Below are 23,482 nucleotides of genomic sequence, written 5' to 3' on the forward strand. Positions count from 1 at the left end.
TTTTTAATTAAAGGGAATAATAGTTTCTGCATTTAGGGGTCTTAGGGTTCAGTAAAGCTTTTTTCACAGTTCTCTTATCAACCAAGTATAACAAGATACTATTTCAACAATGCAAAGCATTTTGGTGAAGGTAAGGAGCTGTGGGAACATGTTTTATCAGAAGATATTGGTTATTTTTACTTTAACTGTAGTGAACAGCTGTTGAATGATACGTTATTTTTTAACTACTGCTACTGTGAATATGTTGCTTGTCTAGAGATACAAATAGGGAGTGGAGGGAAAGGCAAAAAAGATTTTTAGTCTGAGGATCAAAGTGTATCTACACTTTGTAGCACAAGCAAAAAAAAAAAAAAAGGCTTTATGTAGGGAATCATGATTTTAAAAAGATCGGCTAATACTTGCCCCATTCTGCTAGATATAAATCACAGGCTGGTTTGAGCCCATGGGGTGTTGTGGCTTGTCCTGGTTTCGGCTAGGACAGAGTTAATTTTCTTCCTAGTAGCTGGTATAGTGCTGTGTTTTGGATTTAGTAGGAAAAGAATGTTGATAACACACCGATGTTTTTAGTTGTTGCTAAGTAGTGTTTATACTAAGTCAAGGATTTTTCAGCTTCTCGTGCCCAGCCAGCAAGAAGGCTGGAGGGGCACAAGAAGCTGGGAGGGGACACCATCAGGACAGCTGACCCAAACTGGCCAAAGAGCTATTCCATACCATATGACATCATGCCCAGTATATAAACTGGGGGGAGTTAACTGGGAGGGGGGATCGCGGCTCGGGAACTAACTGGGCATCGGTCAACGAGTGGTGAGCAATTGCATTGTGCACCACTTACTTTGTATAGTTTAATTCTTTTAGTATTGCTATTGTCATATTATTATTATTATCATTATCATTGTTTTTCATTCCTTTCTGTCCTATTAAACTGTCTTTATCTCAACTCACGAGTTTTTTTTTCCTGATTCTCTCCCCCATCCCAGGGGTGGGGGGGCAGTGAGCAAGCGGCTGCGTGGTGCTTAGCTGCCGGCTGGGGTTAAACCACGACATGGCTTCAACACTTTTCTTGAACCTTCTCATTTTTTCAGTTCAAATGATCCTATAATGCTGTTCTGTGCAGGTGTTTGGAGGCTTGAGTGCTGTGCTATACTAGATCCTTTTTTCCCCCCTTTATTTTTGCACATTTAAGGGCAATTGCAGAACTTCCAGAATTAAATCCAAATATAAATGAATAAAATACACTTAAATATAACACACTTTTTAGTTCTTGAGCCGGTGGCTTACAACTACTAGGCTTTTCTCTGCCATGATGGGGTGTAAGAATCTACTCTAAGGCAGGTGGACTGATAATGCAGCAGATGAAGTTAATGATTTTAATGGAAGCATAAAAATTAGTTTCTTTGGAGATAAGAGAATTTTGGGGTTCATGCTTCCTTCTGGGTACTCTAGTATTAAAAAAATCTATATTTGGTCATAGAAGACTAAGTATGCTAAATTTCTGATGTCTCTTCAAAACCAGCAAGGATGTTTCTTCAAGGCTGTTCCCTCAATAAGATAGTGAACAGTAGTGTTAAACATAACTGCTATAAATAAAGTCTTTGACATTGTTTTCCTATGTTTTTGTTCTGGAATTGCCTTTTGCCCACTTCCTCCTATTACAGCACAGCACGATCTCTAGGACAACACCTAATTAAAGTGCACATTCCTTATCTGGAACAGTCAAGGTTCAGTGTACAAACAGAGGATGAGGAACAGAATACATCTGAAGCAGTGTCTCTTAAATTAATATTCATTGACTTCCCTTGGCATCTGGCTTCAAGTTACTAAGAGGGAAGATGATAGATTCACTTTCCTCCTTCAAGTTTCGTCATGTATAGTGCCTATGCCATAAAGTTCAAGTCCAAACAAGAGTTGGATGGTGATATGGAAAGAGGCACCTGTGAATAGCATATTTTTTCTGAACATTGTTCTTTTGCTTCTTGAATTGCATTTAATTTTCTAAGATGTTGTTATTACTGGAGGCTGATTTCTGGGGATAGTGTTAGTATCCTGGTTGAATAAATCCTAAAATAGTATATTCTTAATAAAATTTACTTTGCCAGTTTTGGCTTTAATTTTATGTGGTTCACTTTGAATATAAACAATATTTTCAGAGAGTATAAGCCTTACAGTAACCTTTCTTTCCACAACAGAACAATTCGGTTTTATTTTAGACCTGCTGAAGCAGTTTGTGTTCACTAGAAATAATTCCACAAAATATTCTTAATGCTTGAAAAAAGATATCCCCTTCTACATCTTAAAATAGAGAAGTTTTTATTTTAAAAGTAGTTATTTATTCTGAAGAAAGAGTCTAAGAGCAGTCTGTGGCACAACAGTGAGTCAGGATAGAATCTACAGGCTGAGAACTCTTCATTGAAATGGCTTTCAAGTAAGAGAAGTAGTGGTAGTATTTGGTATCCATGGCTTTGGAAAGTGTAGATGGATACCAATTTTCCATTTGTCATTTAGGAACTAAAAAACTTCTGGTATTTTGACAAGGCCATAAAACTTGTCAGTGATGTGAGGATCAGCTGTTTAATTACCTGTTGCTCCTTGTAAAGAGTGAACTAGGACCTGTGTAGACCTGTTGTCAGTAATAGGATGACAAAAGAGTATCCCTGATGATTTTCCAGAAGCTTGTCTGACTCATTGCTGTCCAGCCTCCAAAGTGTGAATGAGAAGTGCTGCTGGATGGCAACACTGAACAGACACTTGGTCTCAAAACTTTTAACAATTTCCTCCATCTCGAAAGACAGTAAGGAAGGAGGGGTATGATTTGAAAGAAATTGGCTGATATAGACAGAAGTCATTCAAGATGCTAGGAGTTTATGCTACAGCAGACAGGGATTACATGGTGGGTATTGCTGGAGCACTGTTCATTCTTTAGCGTGGGTGGAAAGATAGAGGGATGCATTGCACTACCTGCTCCTATCTTGAGGAAGTGTGCTCTTGGCTGCTGCAGTGCAGAGGACAGGAGAGGGCCAGGCAGGCTTGGTGGTGTTTCCCATCCCCCTTTTGTCAGTGGTAGCTGAGGAAGGATGCTTGTCCACCATTGTGTCAGCTGGCTGTTATGCCTCTCTCCTCCACGTGTGTAAGTGAAGAGGGCATTTGCTTAGTTAGTGGGTGACTTGGCAGATCTCTCATTATTGGAAACCGAGCGGTGGAGGCTGCAAGAGCATGACTGTATGTCTTGAAAGAATATGACTCCTGGTATCCAAAAAGCCTGCTGTCTTATCCAGCATATAGATATATTTCCAAAGGTGTGGTGGATGAGATCTTGCTATCAGAATTAATAAATGCTGGCCTCTTGATGCCCTCCTTTTATGTTACAGAAAACACCAGAAGCAGATTTTTGTAAGATCCTGAGGTTGTGGAGGGGAAGGAGTACAATGTGTTACTGACATTTTCAGATATTAGACTGGGAATGTGAGGGAGTTGAGAAGTTTGACAAGATGTATTCCTCTCTGTATTACTTTACATGGTTTTCTTTGTGGAACATGTGAGAGCATAAATTGGGTTTATGCCATACTTCATTTATTTTCTGTTAGTTATATGTCAGCCTTTATCATCAATTGTTCATAGAAAAGTTTGTAACACAGTAACTTTTATCACTACTACTGTCCTCTGCTTTTACTCTAGTTTCAATGTGGAAGTCTCAATGCAGAGATACGCACGGAGTGCTGGCTTAGAAGTTTCCAAGGGTGGGGAGGGGAGTGCCGAAAACTTTTTTTTAGCCATACGTTGAACACTTGTACTGCTGTAGTACTAGTTCACAAGTGAACAGTACAAGTTGGTTTTGGTTTTTTTTTTCTGGAATGGCAGCCTTGTGGTTTTGTAATTTGAATCTTTCAGCTTCCAACTTTGAGAATTAATGGACTGCTTTTAACCTTCCCTTGAACCTTTGATCTTACTAGTACGAGTGACTGTACGAGAAGGTAAAACTCTCGTTGGCATAACTTGCGTGATCATTGAAGCATCTGGGCTTTCCCAATGTAGAGTAGAAATTCATTACCAAAAGAAAAGTTTTAATTTGCCCTGTCAGGAAATTGCTTCCTGAAAGAGGGGAACTTTGCAGAAGATGTTTAAGTATGGACTCTTGCATTGTTCTTAAACATATTTTGAAGCAACAGCTCTCCCCTCTTCCTGCACTATTATAGACTAGAGAGGCAAGTAATAATTTAACTTTCAAGACCTGCTGCTGAGCCACTTCTAGAATTACTAGGTTTTTAGGTGGAGGTTTTTTTTTGGTTGGGTTGGTTTGTTTGTTTGGGTTTTGGGTTTTTTTTTTTTTTATTTTTTCCAAAGTGATCCAGCTTCAGAATCAGGAGTAAATTTGAGGTCAGGCACTGATCCAAAAAGAGGTGAGATGGCTAACAGTCTCTGTTCCTGCCCTCACAGAGGTGAGGCTTTTGTTGTTCTCCCTTTCAGAATAGTTTTCTGGATCTTTAAAACAAGATTTCAAGAAACAAATTTGCTCAGAAACAGGCTGTGCAGAATTTTTATCCCTTTCTATTATGAGGGATGTAAAAAAATGCAAAATGAAGGACCTGTTCTTGTAAAGCCTTTCTGTTTCCTCTGGAATGGCAGTGCTGCATGCTCTGTTCACAGCAAAGGGCAGGCAAAATGAAGACATTAATTCCAGTCAGGACCAAATTTTGGTTGCTGATTTTCGGACTTCTGTCTGATAAACATGCTTGCTAGGGCTGTTTATCTGCTCCTGCATGGGCAGAATTTTGAAACAAAGGTTGGTATTCTCTTCAAAGTACTTGTTTTGTGAAGATTGGCCTAATCTGCCTGTGTCACTGATGAGACACATGCATTGTGCTCAACTTTTCATGCTTTCTGTGACTGTCAAGTCAGATTTTGACCCAGGTTTCACACAGGTTAAACCAGCTTTTTAATGGTTCTTTATACCTTCTTGCAAAAAGCAAGGGATTATTATCTTGACAAGCACAGCCTATTTTCTAGTAGGTATTAATTAGTATACAGTTGAACCTGTTCTCCATTAATTGATTAGGTCTTTGTGCTGATCATAATAGAAACCAGGTGTCAAATGAAGTCAAATAAGATGACTTTGATGGCTAAAAATATCCCCCCTGCCCCCAAAAGAAAGAAGGCGCGGGGGGGGGGGGGGGGCGGGGAGAAGCTATAGGTGTAAGAAGTTCCATGTTAACATGTGGATCCTCTTACCAAAAAATTATAGTGTTTCATGGTGAAATTAACTTGCTTTATCTAGATACTTCATTTGTTCTTATCATGCAAGTTGTTTACTTGAAGCACCATTGGCCATATAGACCTTTTGGAAGCACTGTAACTTGGGAATTGCTATTGCCAGCATTTGAATATATCTGTGCTGTTTCTGAAAGTGACTTCAGCCATGAATGAATTATTTTCTGCAAATCAGCAAAGTATGATCTTAAGTTATTAAAATACGGATCTTAAGTGATTAAAATATGCTAAATGCTTCTGTAAATCTTTACATATCAGAAATTGTATTTTTCTCCCTAAAGTTGTGTGGATCATTCCATGGCAACACTAGCTGTGACTGCTGCTCTGAATTAACATAACTGACACTATGCATAGCCCTGGATACAGGCTTGCTGACATCAACTCTTTTGGCATGTATTCAGAAAAGTAAACAAAAGACAATCAGTGTTGAGTTTGGCATAACTAGCAAGTCCACAAAACTGCCAAATCCTTCTCAATGTATTCATCCAATTAATCCCATTGATTTAGGACATTTACTTAAGTGAGCAAAACATACTGTATTTGGTCTTAAAAGTTCTTGTCTTAAAGTTTTGGTTTTCTGGTGAATTAGTAAACACATTCTTCACTTATATTGCATTTTTCATGTTTTTTGATGTTTTTCCTTTGTAGAAAAAAAATGAATTCTGAAAGCTCGACACTTACCATGAGTAGCCCTGCTGTAATAAACCAATGTGCCAGAGGAGGAATGGAAGAAGAAAAAGTTTGGTAAGCTTTACTTCTAATTTTCTAAGAGGTTAGTAGACAGCAATATTGGGAGATGTAGTTTTAAAATTAAGTAAAAGAATTATTTGTTACAAATGTTTGCATTAATTTTGTGTTATTTAACAGAGATGGAAAAAGAGAAATAATTTTTTATTTTGGTTTTGAGTTTTTAGCAGATGACCATGGGACAGGGTGTCATGGGGGATGGGCAATGGAAAAACTCCTGTTCACTTCAACAGTGCACCAGTTGTACTCATGGAATCTTTCACATATGGCAAATGTCTTAATCTCCCAATGCTGTTGCTATGCTTCTGTGATGCTATTACTAGTACCTTTCAGTACTGTGCAGGCTTGTGGTCGCCTGAGATTTGTGCCCTTGGAGACATTACAAAGTCAGTAGTTTCTACATTTTATTAAAAAAAAAAAAAATACTGATAAAAAAATATTATGCTGTTCAATGGTAGAAGTGGACAAATGCTTACACTTTAGGACATTTTTTTGCACTGACCATGCAATTTTTAGCACCTTTTTTGGTGTTTTCATGAAGGGAACAGGATGTTGAGAAGACATTGAGGCTATTTCAGCTGTGTTAATGAGAGCCTTTTATTGAGAGCCTGCTGATTTTTACTTGCTGCTGTTCAGTAGGGTTTAGCTAGGGTTTTGTACATTGTTTATTTACCATGTAGAAAACAACCAAATAAACTCATGACAGGAAGCATGGCACCTATATGGACAAAAAGCTAACTTAAGTTGTTTTTGTAGTCTGAGAAATACTCTTCAAAAGCTAAAGAATTAAAGAAATATTAGCAAATTAATGTTTTATTTCCTGCTGGATGCTTGTCAGGAAATCAAGTAGAATCTTTTTTTGGTTTTGTTTTTATGTAGGATTAAATTAACAACATCATAGTACCTGGAAAACAGTTTCCTTTTAAATGTCTCTCACTATTCTACTACTACTTCTGGAACATCCTCAAAGCTAGAAACAAAATCTTTACATGAAGGGGCTGGATGAGGAAGACTTGTGAGCTTCCCTCCTGACTCCCAAATCTGATGAGGGGTGAGGAATTGTCACATACTGTTTCTTTGTTTGATATCTTTTATTGTTTTTTATCCTGCTTGTGGTATTGAGCAATATAATTTCATTTTCTGCATGGCATTTCTTTGTAATGCTTCATGGCAATTCTTGGTAATGTTGACTAAAATAGTGGGAGAGTACAACTTTTGTTATCGAGTATTAGAATATCATGAATAAATGGTATGATTTGTTACAGATGTGTAACTGACCTTAGGGAAAGTGGTGGAAAACAGCAGAATTTACTTGTCTACTAGTCTTTGATTTGCCTTTGGTCATGTCTGTCGTGCCCTGCCCCCCCCACTTCTTGTTTATATTTTTTTGTACACTAATCTGCAATGTGTTTGACATACATGCAGTCATACTTGCTAATATTTTTAATCATTGCCTTCCTGCAATTCTTCATTAAATTAGTCAGAGGTTAGAGCAGAGATTGTTCTCTTCAGGAATTAAATACATCTTTTTATTTAATATCCTAGGATGTTTAGGAGTTCTAATTAGGAGATAAAACAGATTCCTATTTTCAGACATTGTAAAATTACCTTGGGACTTGAGGTTAAATAAGTATCCACAATTCCGAATGCTCATCTGCAGGAGCAGACGTGCTCTCAAAGTCCCTCCCTTTATCTCTGTCTGTGCTAGGCCAAGTTATTCAGTGTGTCACTGAGATGTAGAGAATTGTTTCACATTGTAAGATTAGTTTAATACAATTACATGGCACTTGGAAATAAAGATTTCTATAACCCCTGGAGTATGTACACTAACTGATTGTATAGTCACCACTGTATATGTGGATGTATGCTTGATAAATATTTTCAATCAGTAAGATAAATGTGAAATGAAAATTTTAAATTAGAATCTCACCTTGTAGACTTTGGCTATAAGTAAGTATGTGACAGCTTGTGAGAGTGCTAATCAGGGGCAGTAGAAACTTGGACTCGCTTGTCTTGACACTGAAGTGTTTATTACTGAAAGATAAATCGATGAGCAATTCAGTGGTTAAGAATGTACTGAGATTTAACTCTTCTGCGGGCAGAGAATAATATATGCTGTCATAGGTTTTGTGATATCCTTTTATATTTAAGTACCATGTATTAGGTTATAGAAGTGGTATAAAGAGCCAGGTTGTCTCTTAGTGTAAATTGTGGGGCCTGTGCTGAATTACAAGGAGCTAAAAATATTTAACCCAACTTTAGGTGTGCTTCGTATCTTCTTAAATGTGTTTCAACCTGTATATCAACCAACAATATCACTTTTACTTTTGCTAGCTTCTTATTTTGTAAACCAAAGTCTTGTTTGTTAAAAAGGGCATCATGTTTGCAATCTGTGGAATTTTAGTTGGGTTTTTGATTTGAGAAGCTGAATAGCAGTCTGATGCATGTCTGGTATAATGAATGCAAGATGTGGCCGACTTGAGTTCTTTACCATCTGTGACTCAGCTATTACTCAGTGGGTGCAGTAAATACAATGGTGAAAATTTCATTTAGATCTACGTGGAATATATTTGAAGTTCTCTAAAATTTTTTCTTTTTTTTTTTTTTTTTTTTGCTTGGTATTATGGGGTTTTGTGAGTACTAGAGCTGAATAAACATTATTTTTCTCAGCCTAATAAAGTGCAATGTTGCACTGCATTACTGTATCATGCATTTATTACTGTTTTTTCATTGTCTGGTTCTTGAAACATACTTACGTTCTGCTGGGTTCTTGGCTGTTTTATTGTCATGAAAATGTGACTATCAGTAAGGACTGGTGTTAGTCATAGCAAGATTAGGAATGTATACTATTAAAAGTATGCAGTAACAGGGCAAATTATTCAATGAAGTCAAAAGTTTCCACAGAGCAAAAGCCCCGAGCAAGACCTTATCTAGCATTTAGACATCACTTATGATGTATGTAAAAGGCTTTGATGTTACGTAAGGCCTTATATTCAGGCCCCCTAGAAACAGAGGGAAGGGTAAATAATTGACTGGTGGTGATTTTTACTCACAGCCAGAAGACAAAGTTCTTAATTTTTTCCTTGAATAAATTATTACTAAAATGTGAACAACGGGTAGATACACTTAATATCAAGGACATTAATATTATACAAAAAACTTGTGGTGGAATTATCCACATAACCTTAGTATATTGTGAAGTTTTCTCAAGTGCTGTAACTAAACTTGCATGCATTGTATGATGATGTTGTGTACTTTGCTCAGTAAAAGCACGGTGCGTTTGTTTGGGTGATAAGTGTAAATTGTTTTGTCTTGTCCCATTCCTTAAAGTTGGGATCTCTTATGTATTTATACTTTGTTTATAAATCATAAATGATGTTTTAATGACTGCCAGTGAGTATTTTATTCTCATAAATTGCTTACTGCATGGTATCCTGTTCTAAATAAAGCTGCCCTAAATACTTTTGGCATGATATATTTTTATATTGGGGATAGATTAGAGGATAAATTATAAAATGGAAATAAATAATAGTTCACTAAATTACTTTCTCCTCTTTTATAGAAGATGATAGTGTAACTTTATAGAAGACAAAGTGTACTTACGGTACCAACTAGCTAGAATTTTAAAGTTCATGCAAAGGAGTGCAAAAGGGAAGAACTCTTTAATTTCAGGCTCCCCAAAATGCTAATGAGTATTGCAAATTCTATGGTTTAACTACTTTACTGACTGTGAAGAGGACATCTGAAACCGTATCTACTTTCTTTCTCCGGAGCTAATACCAGAAAAGAATATAACTGATAAGATATGAAGAAGCTTCTGAAAAAAACCAACGAAAAATACAAGAAATTTAGTAACTATTGGAAGTTTGAATTTCAGAACTATCTGCTCTGTTCCTAGTTACATTGTAGAGCCATTTACAAATTCTGCCATTCCATTTCATCAATGTTTTGTATCTGTGTAGTTGGGTACCTCTACAAGATAAAGTTAATTGAATTCTCAAACTTGCAATGCTTCACTTGCTTCTATTGCTTTTTCCCCCTCAACATACATAATCAAGATTACAGCAGCAAAAAAATGCTAGTAGTAGTACTAGCGTGCCTGCTGTAAATGTCTGATAACTAGAGGGCACCCCAGCAGAGTTCATGTGTGAACCAAATTAAGCTGTTCTTGATAAGCAGGAATACTGAGAAATTTAGCTTTAATTGATGTTATGATGATTCAGTATCTGAGCTAGTATGGAACAGCGCTTGAACACAAAAAGGCTTGAGAGCCTTGAAATTCTAGAAGCTACCAATTTGGCAGATTCTCAGTTTCTTAATGTTGAAAATTGCAAGAAAGGAACTAAAGATACGGGAGCAAGTGGGAACCGTGTCAATTCGTCTATGCTTACTAGGAAAGTAGCTGGCTGGCACATTGTTTTTCAAAACAAATGTGCAGGGGAATTGGAAATTTTCCAGTTCTTGTTATTGTGTGTGGGTTTATAACGTGCTTCCTCTAGGCTGGATGAAATCTTGCTAGTCATTTCTTTATCTTTTTACATAGGATTAAGTCAGGAAGTATTTCAGCTTTTTAAAACTAATAATTGAAATCTGGAGTTCTGGATCTCTTCTGTGACCGACTTTGTGGTGCCTTGGTTTTTCATTTCTGCCTCCAAATACTCTGTCATGTTGCTTACTGAGTATGCAATGCTCTCCTATTTCTATGACAGTCACCATCATGTTTAGAGCAAATCTCTCTGAAAAATGCCTCTGTCATGAGGCTCTGAAGAAATAAATCTATAAATTTTAAAACTAGCCAAACAAGCATTGTTATATGTGGACTCCAGTGCGTTATGACTGTCTTTGTATTTATGACTTGACTTAAACTGAGTTTGGGGACAGCAACATCTTTAAATAGTTTTTGTTTGTTCTTTGTCTTCCGCTGTAACAGCTAGGTTGTTTTTGTTTCAGCTTTCCTTTTCAATCTGAGATGGAAGTATTTTTGTAATCTATAAAGGCATGTGGGTACTGGTGCTAATCTTGGCTGAGAGCGCAGTGGCGTGCAAATAACAATGTGAAGTATCTTATGTGAAAACTTTAGTTTGGAATCTCTGTCATTTTTTAAGTTATGTGTTTCATTGGGGGCTGTAATTACAGTCATGTTTCTGCACTAAACTTTAATAGAAGAATAACTTGCTTTCTGATAAATTTACTGTAGAGAAATTGACAATTTGTAACTATTATTTTGGTGACTTTTTGGGGAAGGAGAGCTATTGAAACTCCAGTCTGTATAGCAAGAAGGAAGACAAACTTAGATACTGAACTTGGGTACCACAAAAATTAATTGCAAAACCAGCTCCATAATTGCATACAATGAAAGAGAAAAGCTTACTGTCATATCTTAGTGTGAATATATCTAGGGTGCAGAGAGATGTTAGGATCTTACTCCTAACATTGGCTGGTGTGATGCATGGCACTGCTTCTTGTCATGCAGTTGTGGCTGTGCAGCCCTTCTGATGAGATTGGATCAGCCGTCTGCCCTACATGTGGCTGTGTCCTCATGCCTAAAACACAATTTCTGCAGGAAGATGCCTCAATGTTTTCTCACAAAGTTGGAAGAGCCTACTTCTCTTGCTCATTATCGACATAACAGTCCTTCCAGCTCAGCATGGTCTATATGAGGGCTAGATACCATTGCAACACATTGCAGTGCTCCTATTTAAAGGGATATTCTAGAAAAGGGTCATAGAGAGGTAAAAATGACCATCTTTCATGGGGCTGTCCTTGGGATTCTAGAAGCTTATCCTGTAAATTCAATGTGGTTGAGATTTCGAGGCAGGAAAGAAAGTAGTACAATATGGAAACCCAGAGATTCAGGGATATATGGACTACCTCCTTGCTCTTGCACATCTGACTTCTGCAATTCTTAAAACTTAATGGAGGATTGTTGAATGCAGCAGCGAGTTTATGGTTTGTTCCCAAGCATATATTATCTATGTAATCAAATATTCATTCCTTTAGTCAGGTATGTGCTGTTACCTCTGATAAGAAAACCATAAATATGTGCCAGAAACAAATATTAAGGAATAAAAGGTTGTGTACCATTCTGTGTTCCCAAGAGAGATGTACTTTGGGTGTTTTCCACTTCCTTTTTAAATGGTCCAAGTTGTTATTAACTTCTTCTGAGTTTTCTATTTAAAAAGGAAGAAAAACCCCAACAATGGTCTTCTCTCCCTGATTTTGAGTAGGTTACCCAAGCCTACACCAAGGATTTACCTTTCTCTTTTTTCTTCCAGTAGTTTTTTAAAGTGGTGTAGCTATCCAGAATGTGGCTTCTATATATGAAAACATGGCACTTGCTGTATTTGATCATTAGAATGAGATTTTGAAAGTTTTTTCAGTCACCAAGGCCTGTCAGAAGATGTGGGAAAAACACCCATCAATAAGAAGCAAATTAGTAATTTTAACCAAAATTTTGATTCTCCACCTTGACAATCCAAACCTTATTAAAATTACTTTCATGGATCCCAGTTCCTTATGCTTTTTTTTATTTTGCATTTTTGATCCGAGTAATTAGTAATGATTTGCTAACTTAGTGATAGTTACCCAGAAAAGCTTGTGTAAGTTAAAATAAATGCAACTTTTTGACAGCAAAAAAAATATTTTTTTTTTCTTAGTATCGTGACTGATGAAGACAGTAGAACTCTTCTTGGTTTTGGGCTCTATACGGAGTTTGTGGTTTAAAGTCTTCACTGAAGCCTCACACATTGTTTGGCGCTTGACTGTTCCTTTCCTTAGGCAAGGGATGTGGTATACTGTGGAATATAATTAGGGGCAAAGTTGTTACTTTTACTGTTGTTGTCTTTTTTTTTTTTTTTAATATCACAGCCTTAGAAATGTGAAATAGAACATTGTAAATAGACACAGGAAATAAAGAATTGAAACTCACCAGATTTTTTTTTTTTTTTTTTAAATCAGGAATACATTTGGGAGTAAGGCTTCATAATAATCTGGCTTTTGCAGTGAAGCTAATTTAAACCACTTTAGCCTCTGTTGCCTGTTCCCGTTCTCACCATTACCTGCCACCACCTCTATTGTGCCAATACTGTATTGATCCATTCTGTGTATTAGATGAAAATAATTTTGGTTAAAAATAGCTTTCCCAAAAGAAGATTAATTTTTGTTTCAGTAATTTTATATGTAGCACAGCCCTACAAATAGTTGTTTGGTACAACTCAGAGGGTGAAAAACTGCAGTAAGTATGGGGTAGGACACAGTGACCAAGGAAGTGGGGAGTCACAGGGTTTGACCACTAGGACTTCTTTGTCAAAACTAGTGGTTTTTTTCATCCTAAAACAGTAAAATAGAGCTATAAACATACAAGGAAAAGTAATCTCAAATAAATTGACCAAATTGCATACTTACCTTCTTTAGATAATTATTATTTAAAAACATCAGCTTTATGAATAAAAATTTCTTTTTGATCTTTATTTTTGGTGCAGTTTCATAACCGGATGCAGTATCCGGTATGCTTGTTTTCTAGGGTTTGTAAGAGCTTCACAGGTCAATGTTACTATTTTAAATGATTGGAAAAAGATTTCTGACTTCAAAAATAATACATGCAGTACGTAGCTGTCTGATCAAAGGAAGGAAGTGGGCTCATGTAGTGAGAGTATTGACTTCAGTGGAGCAATATGAAGCTATAAGAATTTGTAGAGTCAGCCCAAGAATGATATAGGCCTACTTTCAAGACATTTTTCTTAGAATCAAACCCCTGTTGTCAGTTCTTAAGTATTGTGTACGATATGTCACAAAAAAAGTTAAAATTGATATAGTCAAGATACCCAGTTTGTTCAATATTATGAACACTGTACAGTTCTGTTGACTTTACTGGGACTAATTCACTGTAAAATTAACCTGTGAGTAAATTATTACAAGAGCAAAACTTAAAAGCTTGTCCACTGAAAAAACTACTAGAGTGCGGAAGGCACTAACTAATCTTGTTAGCCTGCTTCTAAACATGCATTTTCTTTAGGAGGCTGGCCTTGTTTTATGTCACAGATGATGGAAAGAAAAGAAACGGGAAAGCAAGGGGAAAAGAAAAATACTGGGCAGCAAAAAGTCAAGAAATGCAGGTTAGCATTGAAAACAAGCAAGTGTGCAGGGTGGAAGGTGGGGAAAGGAAGGTGGATGGAGGAGGGAAAGCCTCAGGCTGCCCTAAATGTTTGTTAGTTGCACTCTCATACTTTACAGAAAACATATTATGTGCCTGTACATATGTCGCTTTTCTATTGCAATACAGTCCGTTCAATCCATAGTGGTTGGGCTTATTGTGGCTGAGCTCTGATGTCAGTTGTGAAGTGCTTTCTCACTTTTGTGATTCTAGGTTCTTAACAGCTGTTGCTGAGCTAAACCTATTTTTAGTCATTCACTTATTTAGGACCCACCAGGCTTACAATTACACAGCTAGCTTTTAATGTGATTTTATTTAATAAGTAAAAATGGTTCTGCAGTGAAGTTCTGCCCAGTGGCTAGATATCAGATCACTCCCTGAACATATGGGTTATGTTAATGTCTGTTGATTATTGTTTTATCTGAGCTTTAACATTTGGAAACTCTTTGGTATAGCAAAAGTAGTTATTCTTGGGGTACTGTGCAAACTGTATTTGAAGCTTCTTTTTTTAAAAATTCATCTGCTATTTAAAAACCAAATAGAAGTAACAGGGTCAACTGAGATGAGAAAGATGCTTGAATTGACATGCCCATGACTGCAATGTGAGTAAAAGTAAGACAGGAAAGCAGTGGTGAGTGGCTGAAAATCGGCATTTTCATGATGAGGTAGTATGTAGGTACCACATGGTAGATACTTACCTTAATGCATGTGGTTTTAATCACACAACCCTTCTTCCTTAATGAGGATCAGAGTAGGGTAGCTAAATTGCTGCATACTGTAGCTCAAAGAGAGACAGGTACTCAAGCTGACTCCTAACTTCTGTGGGAAGTAAGGTTTCGTGACATGAATCATCATAATTCTGTTGCAGCTTTTGCCAGCTGCTAACTGATGAAGGAAGAATTATGTGTCTGGAATTAGAGTGAGAAGAGAAACAAGTTTAACAGCTTTCCCTGTTTCTCCTATATCCTTGTTCAATCAGTAGAAATGAGTCATCCTGAAGAACTGAATTAAAATGGCTCTAGTCAAGTGCAGTTTAACTGCAGATGTTTGTGATTACAAAAGACACATACATGTTTGGAGAATACAAGGTTACAGTGTTTGCAAAAAAGAAGTTCCATAAAGTGCAGATTAACACTTTAGATAGCTAGATTAATTTTATCTTATTTGCAAGAGGACTTGAATTAGTTGTTTGCTAGTAATGTCTTATTGCAAAGACAGGAAATACTTTTCTTGGAAAGCTGAAGAATGTTCAGGATAGTTAGCATAACCTAACAATTATGACAGACTATTTTAACAAAGCAGATAAATATTTACAAAATAGATTTAAAAACAAAATCACTTCTATCTTACCTAACTTCCCTAGTTTATTTAATGTACTTTTCTGCCCATAAAAGGAATAGTAGAATTGAAAACTGTTATGAAGGAATCATTTGCATTGGGACTTGCAGCCTGAGAGCCAGTCCCTTAAAGGGAGTGGATGAAGATCCAGGACAGCGACATAGAACATGGAGAGGATGACTCATATCAGCTTCTGTAGCACACCCAGAAACAGTGAGAGATGAGAATGTGCTGAAATGGTTAAAGTAAGAGCAGTCGCCAACTGCTGACTTAAGTCTCACGCACACATGAAATGGGCTTTGAAACTGAAGAAAATACGCCCCAGAGGCAAATACAAGTTTAAACATATGTTTAATCATCATGTCTTACAAAACTTGGTATGGATTGCATTTCCTCATCCTGGATGGGATCAGAAAAATCTTGATTGCTGCCTTAAGAAAGAAAGAAAAGCGTTCAGCTTGCGTGCTGGCCTGAATCTGAATCCCACAAGATGGCAGGCTTGATCTGAAATTGAGAAAGGCTGTTTTCTCAGCCTGGCAGAAGAACAAGGTGCTCCCGGCGTTGAACTCACTGGTGTCCCTCTGGTTTCTGGTTGTTCTCCTTCCCCCTTCCCACCCCACCCTTTGCTTTATTCTGGGACTGCATAACAAGATATAAGCAGAGGTGAGAGTTATTGATTGCTTGTTTCAACAGCCATCTTACTGGGCTAAGGCTGCTGTTTGTAGGTAATATTTAGTGGATTTTTTTTGCAGAGCTTTATTTCTTCTTTTTTGGTGAAAGACGGTCACTCCCTAGATTCCTGGATAAAGCTATCATCTGCATTTTGTACATGTGATTATATTGTCTCTAGGTCATACTTCAAATAATTTCTATTGTATTACATCTCTTGAGACATTTGCTACATGCTTGATTATGACTCTGTTTTCTTCTACCTGCTTTTTCACTGTTACATGTCTCTTTTTTTATTATAGCTGTTAGCCTAGGGAGTTAGAACAAATATTTCTGAAATACCTAATTGGTTCCAATTCAATGTCAAGAAGTCTTTATCCAAGTAAAAGGAAACACCATCCTTAGGCTGCCCTCAATGGTATTTTTTTTTTATAAATGTGTATTAGTGTCCTGGTTTCAGCTGGGATAGAGTTATTTTTCTTCTTAGTAGCTGGTACAGTGCTGTGTTTTGGATTTAGTGTGAGAATACTGTTGATAACACCCTGATGTTTTAGTTGTTGCTAAGTAGCGCTTATCCTAAGCCAAGGATTTTTCAGTTTCCCATGCTCTGCCAGCAAGCAGGTGTGCAAGAAGCTGGGAGGGATCATGTTCAGGACAGCTGATCCGAACTAGCCAAAGGGATATTCCATACCATGGAACGTCATGCTCAGTATATGAACGGGGGAGTTGGCTGGGAGGGGCGGATCGCTTCTCGGGCATCTGTCAGCGGGTGGTGAGCAATTGCATGGTTCATCATTAGTTTTTTTTCCTTGGGGTTTTATTCCACCTCCCCCCCCCCCCCCTTATTTTGTTCTATTCCTTTTTGTTACTATTATTATATTTTATTATTATTATGGGTAGTATTATATTTTATTTTACTTTAGTTATTAAACTGTTCTTATCTCAACCCACAAATTTTACCTTTTTTTTTTTTTTTTTTTTTTTTCCTTCCTCCCCATCCCCCTGGGAGGGTGGAGGAGTGAGCAAGTGGCTGCATGGTGCTTGGTTGCTGGCTGGGGTTAAACCGTGACAATTAGTGAACAGGCTAGTGACATGGCTTTTATACTCAAATGTGCAAGTAAATGGAATGTTCACAGAGTGTACAGAGAGAGTGAAACATATTTAGTTTTTAAAGATCTGAATAATGTTTAAAACCTATAATTTTTAGTTACTTTGATGTAGGAAAGGAGTATAAAAATCTAGCAGTCCACCTGTCATTAAAAGTCTCTTCTTCCTTTCTTCCTGGTGGGGCATATTAGTGAAATCTAGAAAAGATATTTAATAAAAATGAATGTCACTTTGAACTTTCTGTAGCAGTCACTCTGTTGGCTGGATCAGGAATAACTGGAACTGAGAAGCTGAATCTGTATAGCTTTATCTAAAGAACCAGGCTTTCTCATTTTGGCATGTTAAGATCCCCCCCCGCCACCCCCCCCCCGTCAATGAGAGAAGTGCGTGCTGACAGGGTGATAAATAACACAGGCACGGTGATTAGGCTTGGATCACCAATGTAAATAACTAATACACTGTGGAAGGAGGCCTCAGCATCCCTAACTCATGTTTTGGTCATTTGCAAGTTGAAGTTATGATTATAGCCGATGAGAACTCCGTCAGTGCAATCTTGCAAACATAGAATAAATGAATTTGCATAGTTTAGAACAAGGATGAAATTTGTCATCTGTCTTAGTTATTTTTTTCATGCTGTAGAGCCTCATCTTCTCGTTCAGATATACTGCATCTTGCTGCATTTTCTTTTCCTTCTCTATTACTTTATGAAAAAACACAAAAAATGCAGAAATAGTAAAAATTTCTATTTGCAAAATATGAAGCATGTTAACAAGCAAAGTAAAGGAAAATATTTCCTTCCCTCCTTCACAGTCTATTCCAATAATGGTAAAAATAACTTGTGGCGATAGCAAATTAACAGTGATAAGAGAGTTGTAATGTTTTAGGTTGTCTTAATTCTCTTAATTTCCCTTTCTCTACCACAGATGTTTAACTCTGGCTAAATTAAATGTAAAATGATGTGATACTTGAATCATAAACAATAAGCATTTAATATATACAGAAAATCTTACACGTTGTAGTAGAAGAGCTTTTAACTGAGTTGGTGGGTTACTCGTTATCAATATCCTGAAAAGTCATCCCCCAAACCCCAGCATTAGAGCTGCTTTAGCACATCACCATATTTGATGCACATACTATGCATTTTGTAGGAAAAACGCTATTATTTAAAGATCTCCTTCAGATGGGTTTGATCTTTAAATACTTTGTATAGTATTATGACAGCTGAGCAAGTAAGTCTTTTGAGCAAGCTAAGAGAGGAATAGGGCAAGGTTTTCCTGTTTCTGTTTAGAGAGGCTGCAGGATATGATATTAAATGGATGCTACTGGTAGTACTTATGGAAGATTTCATCAAATACATGTGAATTTGACTGTTCTTTCCAGAGTACGCCTCTACTGCGAATCAGCCCCATCTCCATTAACTGCTATCAATACTTCAGGAACAATTAGCCCTCCAGGGACCCTTACTCATTGCGGGCAGCTGCTTACCACTTACTGCGGTTAAGTCTGCCAATGTGTCTCAAAACACACCATTTCTGTGATAATTAAAATTTTCCAGGCCTTTGTAGCAATTATGTATCCTACAGGCTTCATTATAGTTATATTAGTACTATCGCCTTTTTGATCCTGGAGATTTTCTGTTGCTTCTTTAACTGGGGTGGAAAAAGTTGTCCACAAAGGCAAAAGTTGATATTTGATTTAAATCTAGTTGCCCCAATCTCTTCAGTCTTCTGGTGGGTTTTTGTTGTGTGTTTTATCTGTACCTAGGAATCAGTTTAATACTTTTAAAGCAATATTTGGCTGATGAGCTCTAATAAAATCTTCTCTACTCAGTTAACATGGGTTTACATTCCTCCCTCGGCCGGTACCTTTCACTGTTCAATAAAGGCACTCATGTTTAGTGGAGCATACCAGGTTTTGTTGCATTTCATTGTAGGTAGAGTATGTTTTACTTGTAGGCTGATTTAGAAAAAGCAAGAACTCTTAACTTAAACTCACAAAACAAAAATTAAACAAACAAAAAAGCCCTCAAAGTAAATTGCAATAAAATACATATAAAATGTAGGATAGTGTGAATTTCTGCTAACCACTTTGAAACATCTTGGTTCTCTGAGTGGGTGTACGTGCATGTCCCTATGTGAAGTGTGTCTGTGACTTTTTTTTTTTTAATGTAAAAAGAAAATCCCAGTGATCCACCACTGCCAACCATCTGTTTCCTATATGCTTACTCAGCTTCTCTTTTAGAGATTCTTGTCCTTGTTCGTGATTCCTTTTCACTAAGAGTCCAGTATCTGTTCTTAGAAACAGTCTGTTACTATTTTATACACTTGTTCACCATGTAGTACAGTTGAGCTTCTGGTTAATACCCTAATAAGATGACACTTAACCCCCCCACCCACCCAGTGATTATATTTTTTTAGTTAATTCTCTGGCTGTAGAGGGAGCTGGTGATAGTCTTCAAGGAAAACAAACATGATGTCTCTATGGGAACATTTAAACATTGTAGTATTTGGAAACAAAAGATCAGAAACAAAAGGCTGATTTTTAACTTGGTCTTTCCTTTGGGGGAGGAGGGAGGGAAGGCTGGAGGATATGTGAATTGATTAAATTAACTGCATTTTCCTGTGGGCCCTGAAAATTTCTGTAGATAAGTGTTGGAAGAGAGGATGATTTCAATATGTATCTTTCGAGCTGAACACATTTGATTACCTGCAAATCTCTTGGATACAAAAGATAGCTTTTCTGTAGTAAGGTGTCATTACATTGCCTTAAAACTACACAAGGAAATTCCCCAGCTAAATCTGTAGATTTGTTTCTTCTGATGTGGAAAAGAAAACCTGGGCTAATAGTAATAGGTCATATTAAGGTCATTACGAACAGAAACATTACGAACATACAGTAAGAATACATGACTAAAATAGGAGCACTGCAAAGTATTGAAAAATACCTGCAAATATTTCGGAATATCCACTTACATTTGTTAGTATTAAGAACGCATGTTTTTTTCCCTGCCTTTGAACTTCAATATCATTGTAAGCATAAATTAAAATTTAGAAAAATTGACCTGATCTATTGGCAGGAATATAGGTACTCTGTTTCCTGCTGTATCGTCATCTTCTCTGTCATGTTTTGCACTCAGTGGTGAAGGCCAGAAGCTAACTGTATTTTACTAGCTGTCCAGTTAGTTATGTCTTCATTTAAAAAATGGATTCTAAAGCTGTATGTAAAAAAGTGAATTCAATTACTACTATACTTCTGAGTGTGGAGAAGATTTTGTTTCAAAGACTCTCATTTATCATAGCAAATTACACCACAAAGGAGGAGCTCTCAATTTTTCTTTGTTGGTGTCTCCCCCACCTCACTCCATACAGAACAGTAAGATAGAGATGGTTCTATTTTGAAAACTATAGAATGTGTTTCTGTTCCACAGATTAAAATGCAAGTTGTATGTGACCAGATAGATTTAAAAAAAAAAAAGAAAAATTGCACTCAAATTTAAAAAAACAGAGGTCTCTCTAATATACTGTTACAACAATTTTATTGCTGCAATTTTATTAGATACCTTCATATATGAAATCTTATATTGTAATATTTATTACTGCAGCAGAACTCAGGAGATCTGGCAAGTTGTAACTGGGCCTGCTTAGGCATGTTTCCCTCACTTGCATGTCTGTTATTTGTCTATCCTAAAGCAGTGGATGAAGTCACAGTAAGTCAACTACAAATCAATACGTGATTTGTATCAAAGCGCAGACAGGGAAAGTGATGATATGCTTTTATTGTGCCTTTGTATATAGCACCCCTTCTGTCCCATCCATCAAATTTTGTAAGGTGTGTCTGTCACCCCCACCCCATCCCCTGTCCCCCACCTTTTTCTGAACTGACAGCTGACTTGGGGGCATTCCATAAAGAAACAGAAAATAGTGGGAAATGTCCACCAATCTCCGTACAAATGCAGAATAAAGCAGGAAGAAAAATTAGGATTTAGGAGGCTAAATTAGTTCATCATTAAACATTGACATTTATTTGCTAATTTGCTGGTTTATTATTCCTGAAATAACAGAATGATAATAAACCCCTCCAACTCTTGCCTTCCAATCTGTCAGAATATGATCCGGTGAAACTTCTATGACGATCCAGTTAATCAACGGCGATGCCTGTTTTATAGCATTTTCCTGATCAATTCTTGTAGGAGATAAAGCTGTCTAAAATTTGTTGGGCATCATATGGTTAATCCAGAGGTTAAATAATAGCTCCTTTTCATGGTCTTTATATTCTGTGATTAAAAATAATTTTCCCTCCTTAATGTTTCTTATTTAATCTGCAGCTGATCTGGCACAAGCCAACGTTTGCCTGGTCACGTATTCTGTAGTAGAGTACTTAATTGATTCTTTTGCATTTCATTTCAACAGAGGTTTGAAATGAATCGTGAACTCTTCCTTTTTTGACCAGCACTGTCCTTCAGGTCTGTGTGTGTGCTTTGCATAGTTTTCTCCTGTCAGCCTGAGGTGGTCTCTTTTACAGCTCCTGAATAGCCTGTTTACAACAAGACAACTGTGGAATGTCCCCTTACTCTGTACACTGTAGTTTACAAAAACTGTATACAGTAACTTTGTGGTCATAGACAGAATAGTGGTTTCTTATATTTCTCTATTAATGTGGCAACTTCATGCAACTGAAGCAGCTGTCCCTGCCTCCCTGAGGAACACTGTCCGTGAATGTTCATTCTGTTCGTTTTTCTAATAAACAGTACAGATAGGACGTGACCGTATTTTTCTCCTACCATGCTCCTGCCTCAAGCCTTTCAGCAACTGAGTTCTACCTACAGAAACACATAATTGTCACAAAGGACAGGTAGGAAGATTGACAAAGGACTCTAGAACTGGCAAAAACTTGTTTTGGATTCTGAATTTGTGGTGTCCTTATTTAAAGGAAATGGTTTTGTGTTAAGTTCCATCAAAGATCTTGAGTATTATTTCCTTGCCATTTCAACTCAAGCTGTTTTAATCAGCGATCCAAATAATATTTTTTCCTGGCAAGGAATCTGTGACTATCTCTTTTGCCAAGGTATTGGTAGTCCCAGGAACTGTGTCATCCATCGTCAGATCCCAGTTGATTTAGGATTTTGCATCTGCTAGGTGAATGGATGAGGATAGTTAGTAGTCTGGTGAAACAGGCAGCTGTGTTTCCCCTGAGGAAACTGCTAACCCTTTTTCTCAGCCTAATCTAGCAGTTTAGAAATTGCTCAGGTAAACAAAACTTTGGTACTACAGAGCAAAATTTGGGATCAGTATGGATGCCTGTTGTCTTACTTTTTACAAACTTCATGAAGTGGAAGTTTTAACAAAGCGCATTAATTTCCTTTGTTGCCGGTGCTAACTTGTGTAGGAAGACAAGCTCAGTTATTCAACGTACCTGTACTTATTTGAAAGTCAAATATATAGAATTTCAGGTTCTTTACACAGTGACTCATACACTTTGAGATTTCTGTAAGAATGGAAAGGTTTTTGTGTGAAGCTGTTGTAAAGGTGTCATAACACCCACTTTTATTATGTGTTATTGTCTATTAGACGTTGTAATCTGGTGTGCAAAGATTTACACTCATGGTATCAGAGCATGCTTACAATAAATGTCTTCTACGGTAATTTAATGCCTCAATATCATTTTAGCAATCAGTTAAATCTTGAATGCACTGTAGGGCAAATTTTTGTTTGCTGAGGCTTTTGCTCACAGTAGAACTCATTCATTACAAGTGTACTGGAACTCTGTTTACGTTCTACTAGAGCAAAGATGTAACTGTTTTGATCAGGTTTCCATTTAAAGACAACTTAAAAATACTGCAATGTTTCTTTTCTGTATTTTCTTTTCACAGTGCAGTTGAATTTAGAATGATCACCTTAAAGCTTTTTGTTTACATACCCGACACAGTATTAATATATATTTCTTTGTGGTTTAGGTTTAACATTAAATATTTTTCACTTGCTAGTAATTTTAAATTTTTCTCTCTTGAGAACAGCCACCTGATTTTATGAACTTTGGGGATAATCATTGCACTTTTTTTTTCCCTGAGTAGGGTGGTTGATTCATTATGATAATTTAAAGAACAGACTTTTTTCCCCTTTCCATAGATTTACTTGAAGAAAAAAGTTATGTCACATTTTGAGTTTAAAAAACAAACCAAACAAAACCCCTAAACTTTTGTCTGTCTCA

At 36.9% G+C, this 23,482-nt stretch overlaps 1 protein-coding gene across 2 annotated transcripts in view; it reads left to right on the forward strand.

Annotated features, from left to right (window-relative positions):
* Nucleotides 1-23,482, forward strand: part of ARHGEF3 (Rho guanine nucleotide exchange factor 3) — a 140,490-nt gene that overhangs the window by 8,037 nt on the left and 108,971 nt on the right. For both annotated transcript variants that reach the window (XM_050904704.1, XM_050904705.1), the window contains exon 2: nucleotides 5,911-6,006. In XM_050904704.1, coding sequence (XP_050760661.1) covers nucleotides 5,911-6,006 — 96 coding nt within the window. The remainder of the gene's footprint in view (nucleotides 1-5,910; nucleotides 6,007-23,482) is intronic.

Source organism: Gymnogyps californianus, chromosome 13 (genome assembly GCF_018139145.2).
Source record: "Gymnogyps californianus isolate 813 chromosome 13, ASM1813914v2, whole genome shotgun sequence".
Taxonomy (NCBI): domain Eukaryota; kingdom Metazoa; phylum Chordata; class Aves; order Accipitriformes; family Cathartidae; genus Gymnogyps; species Gymnogyps californianus.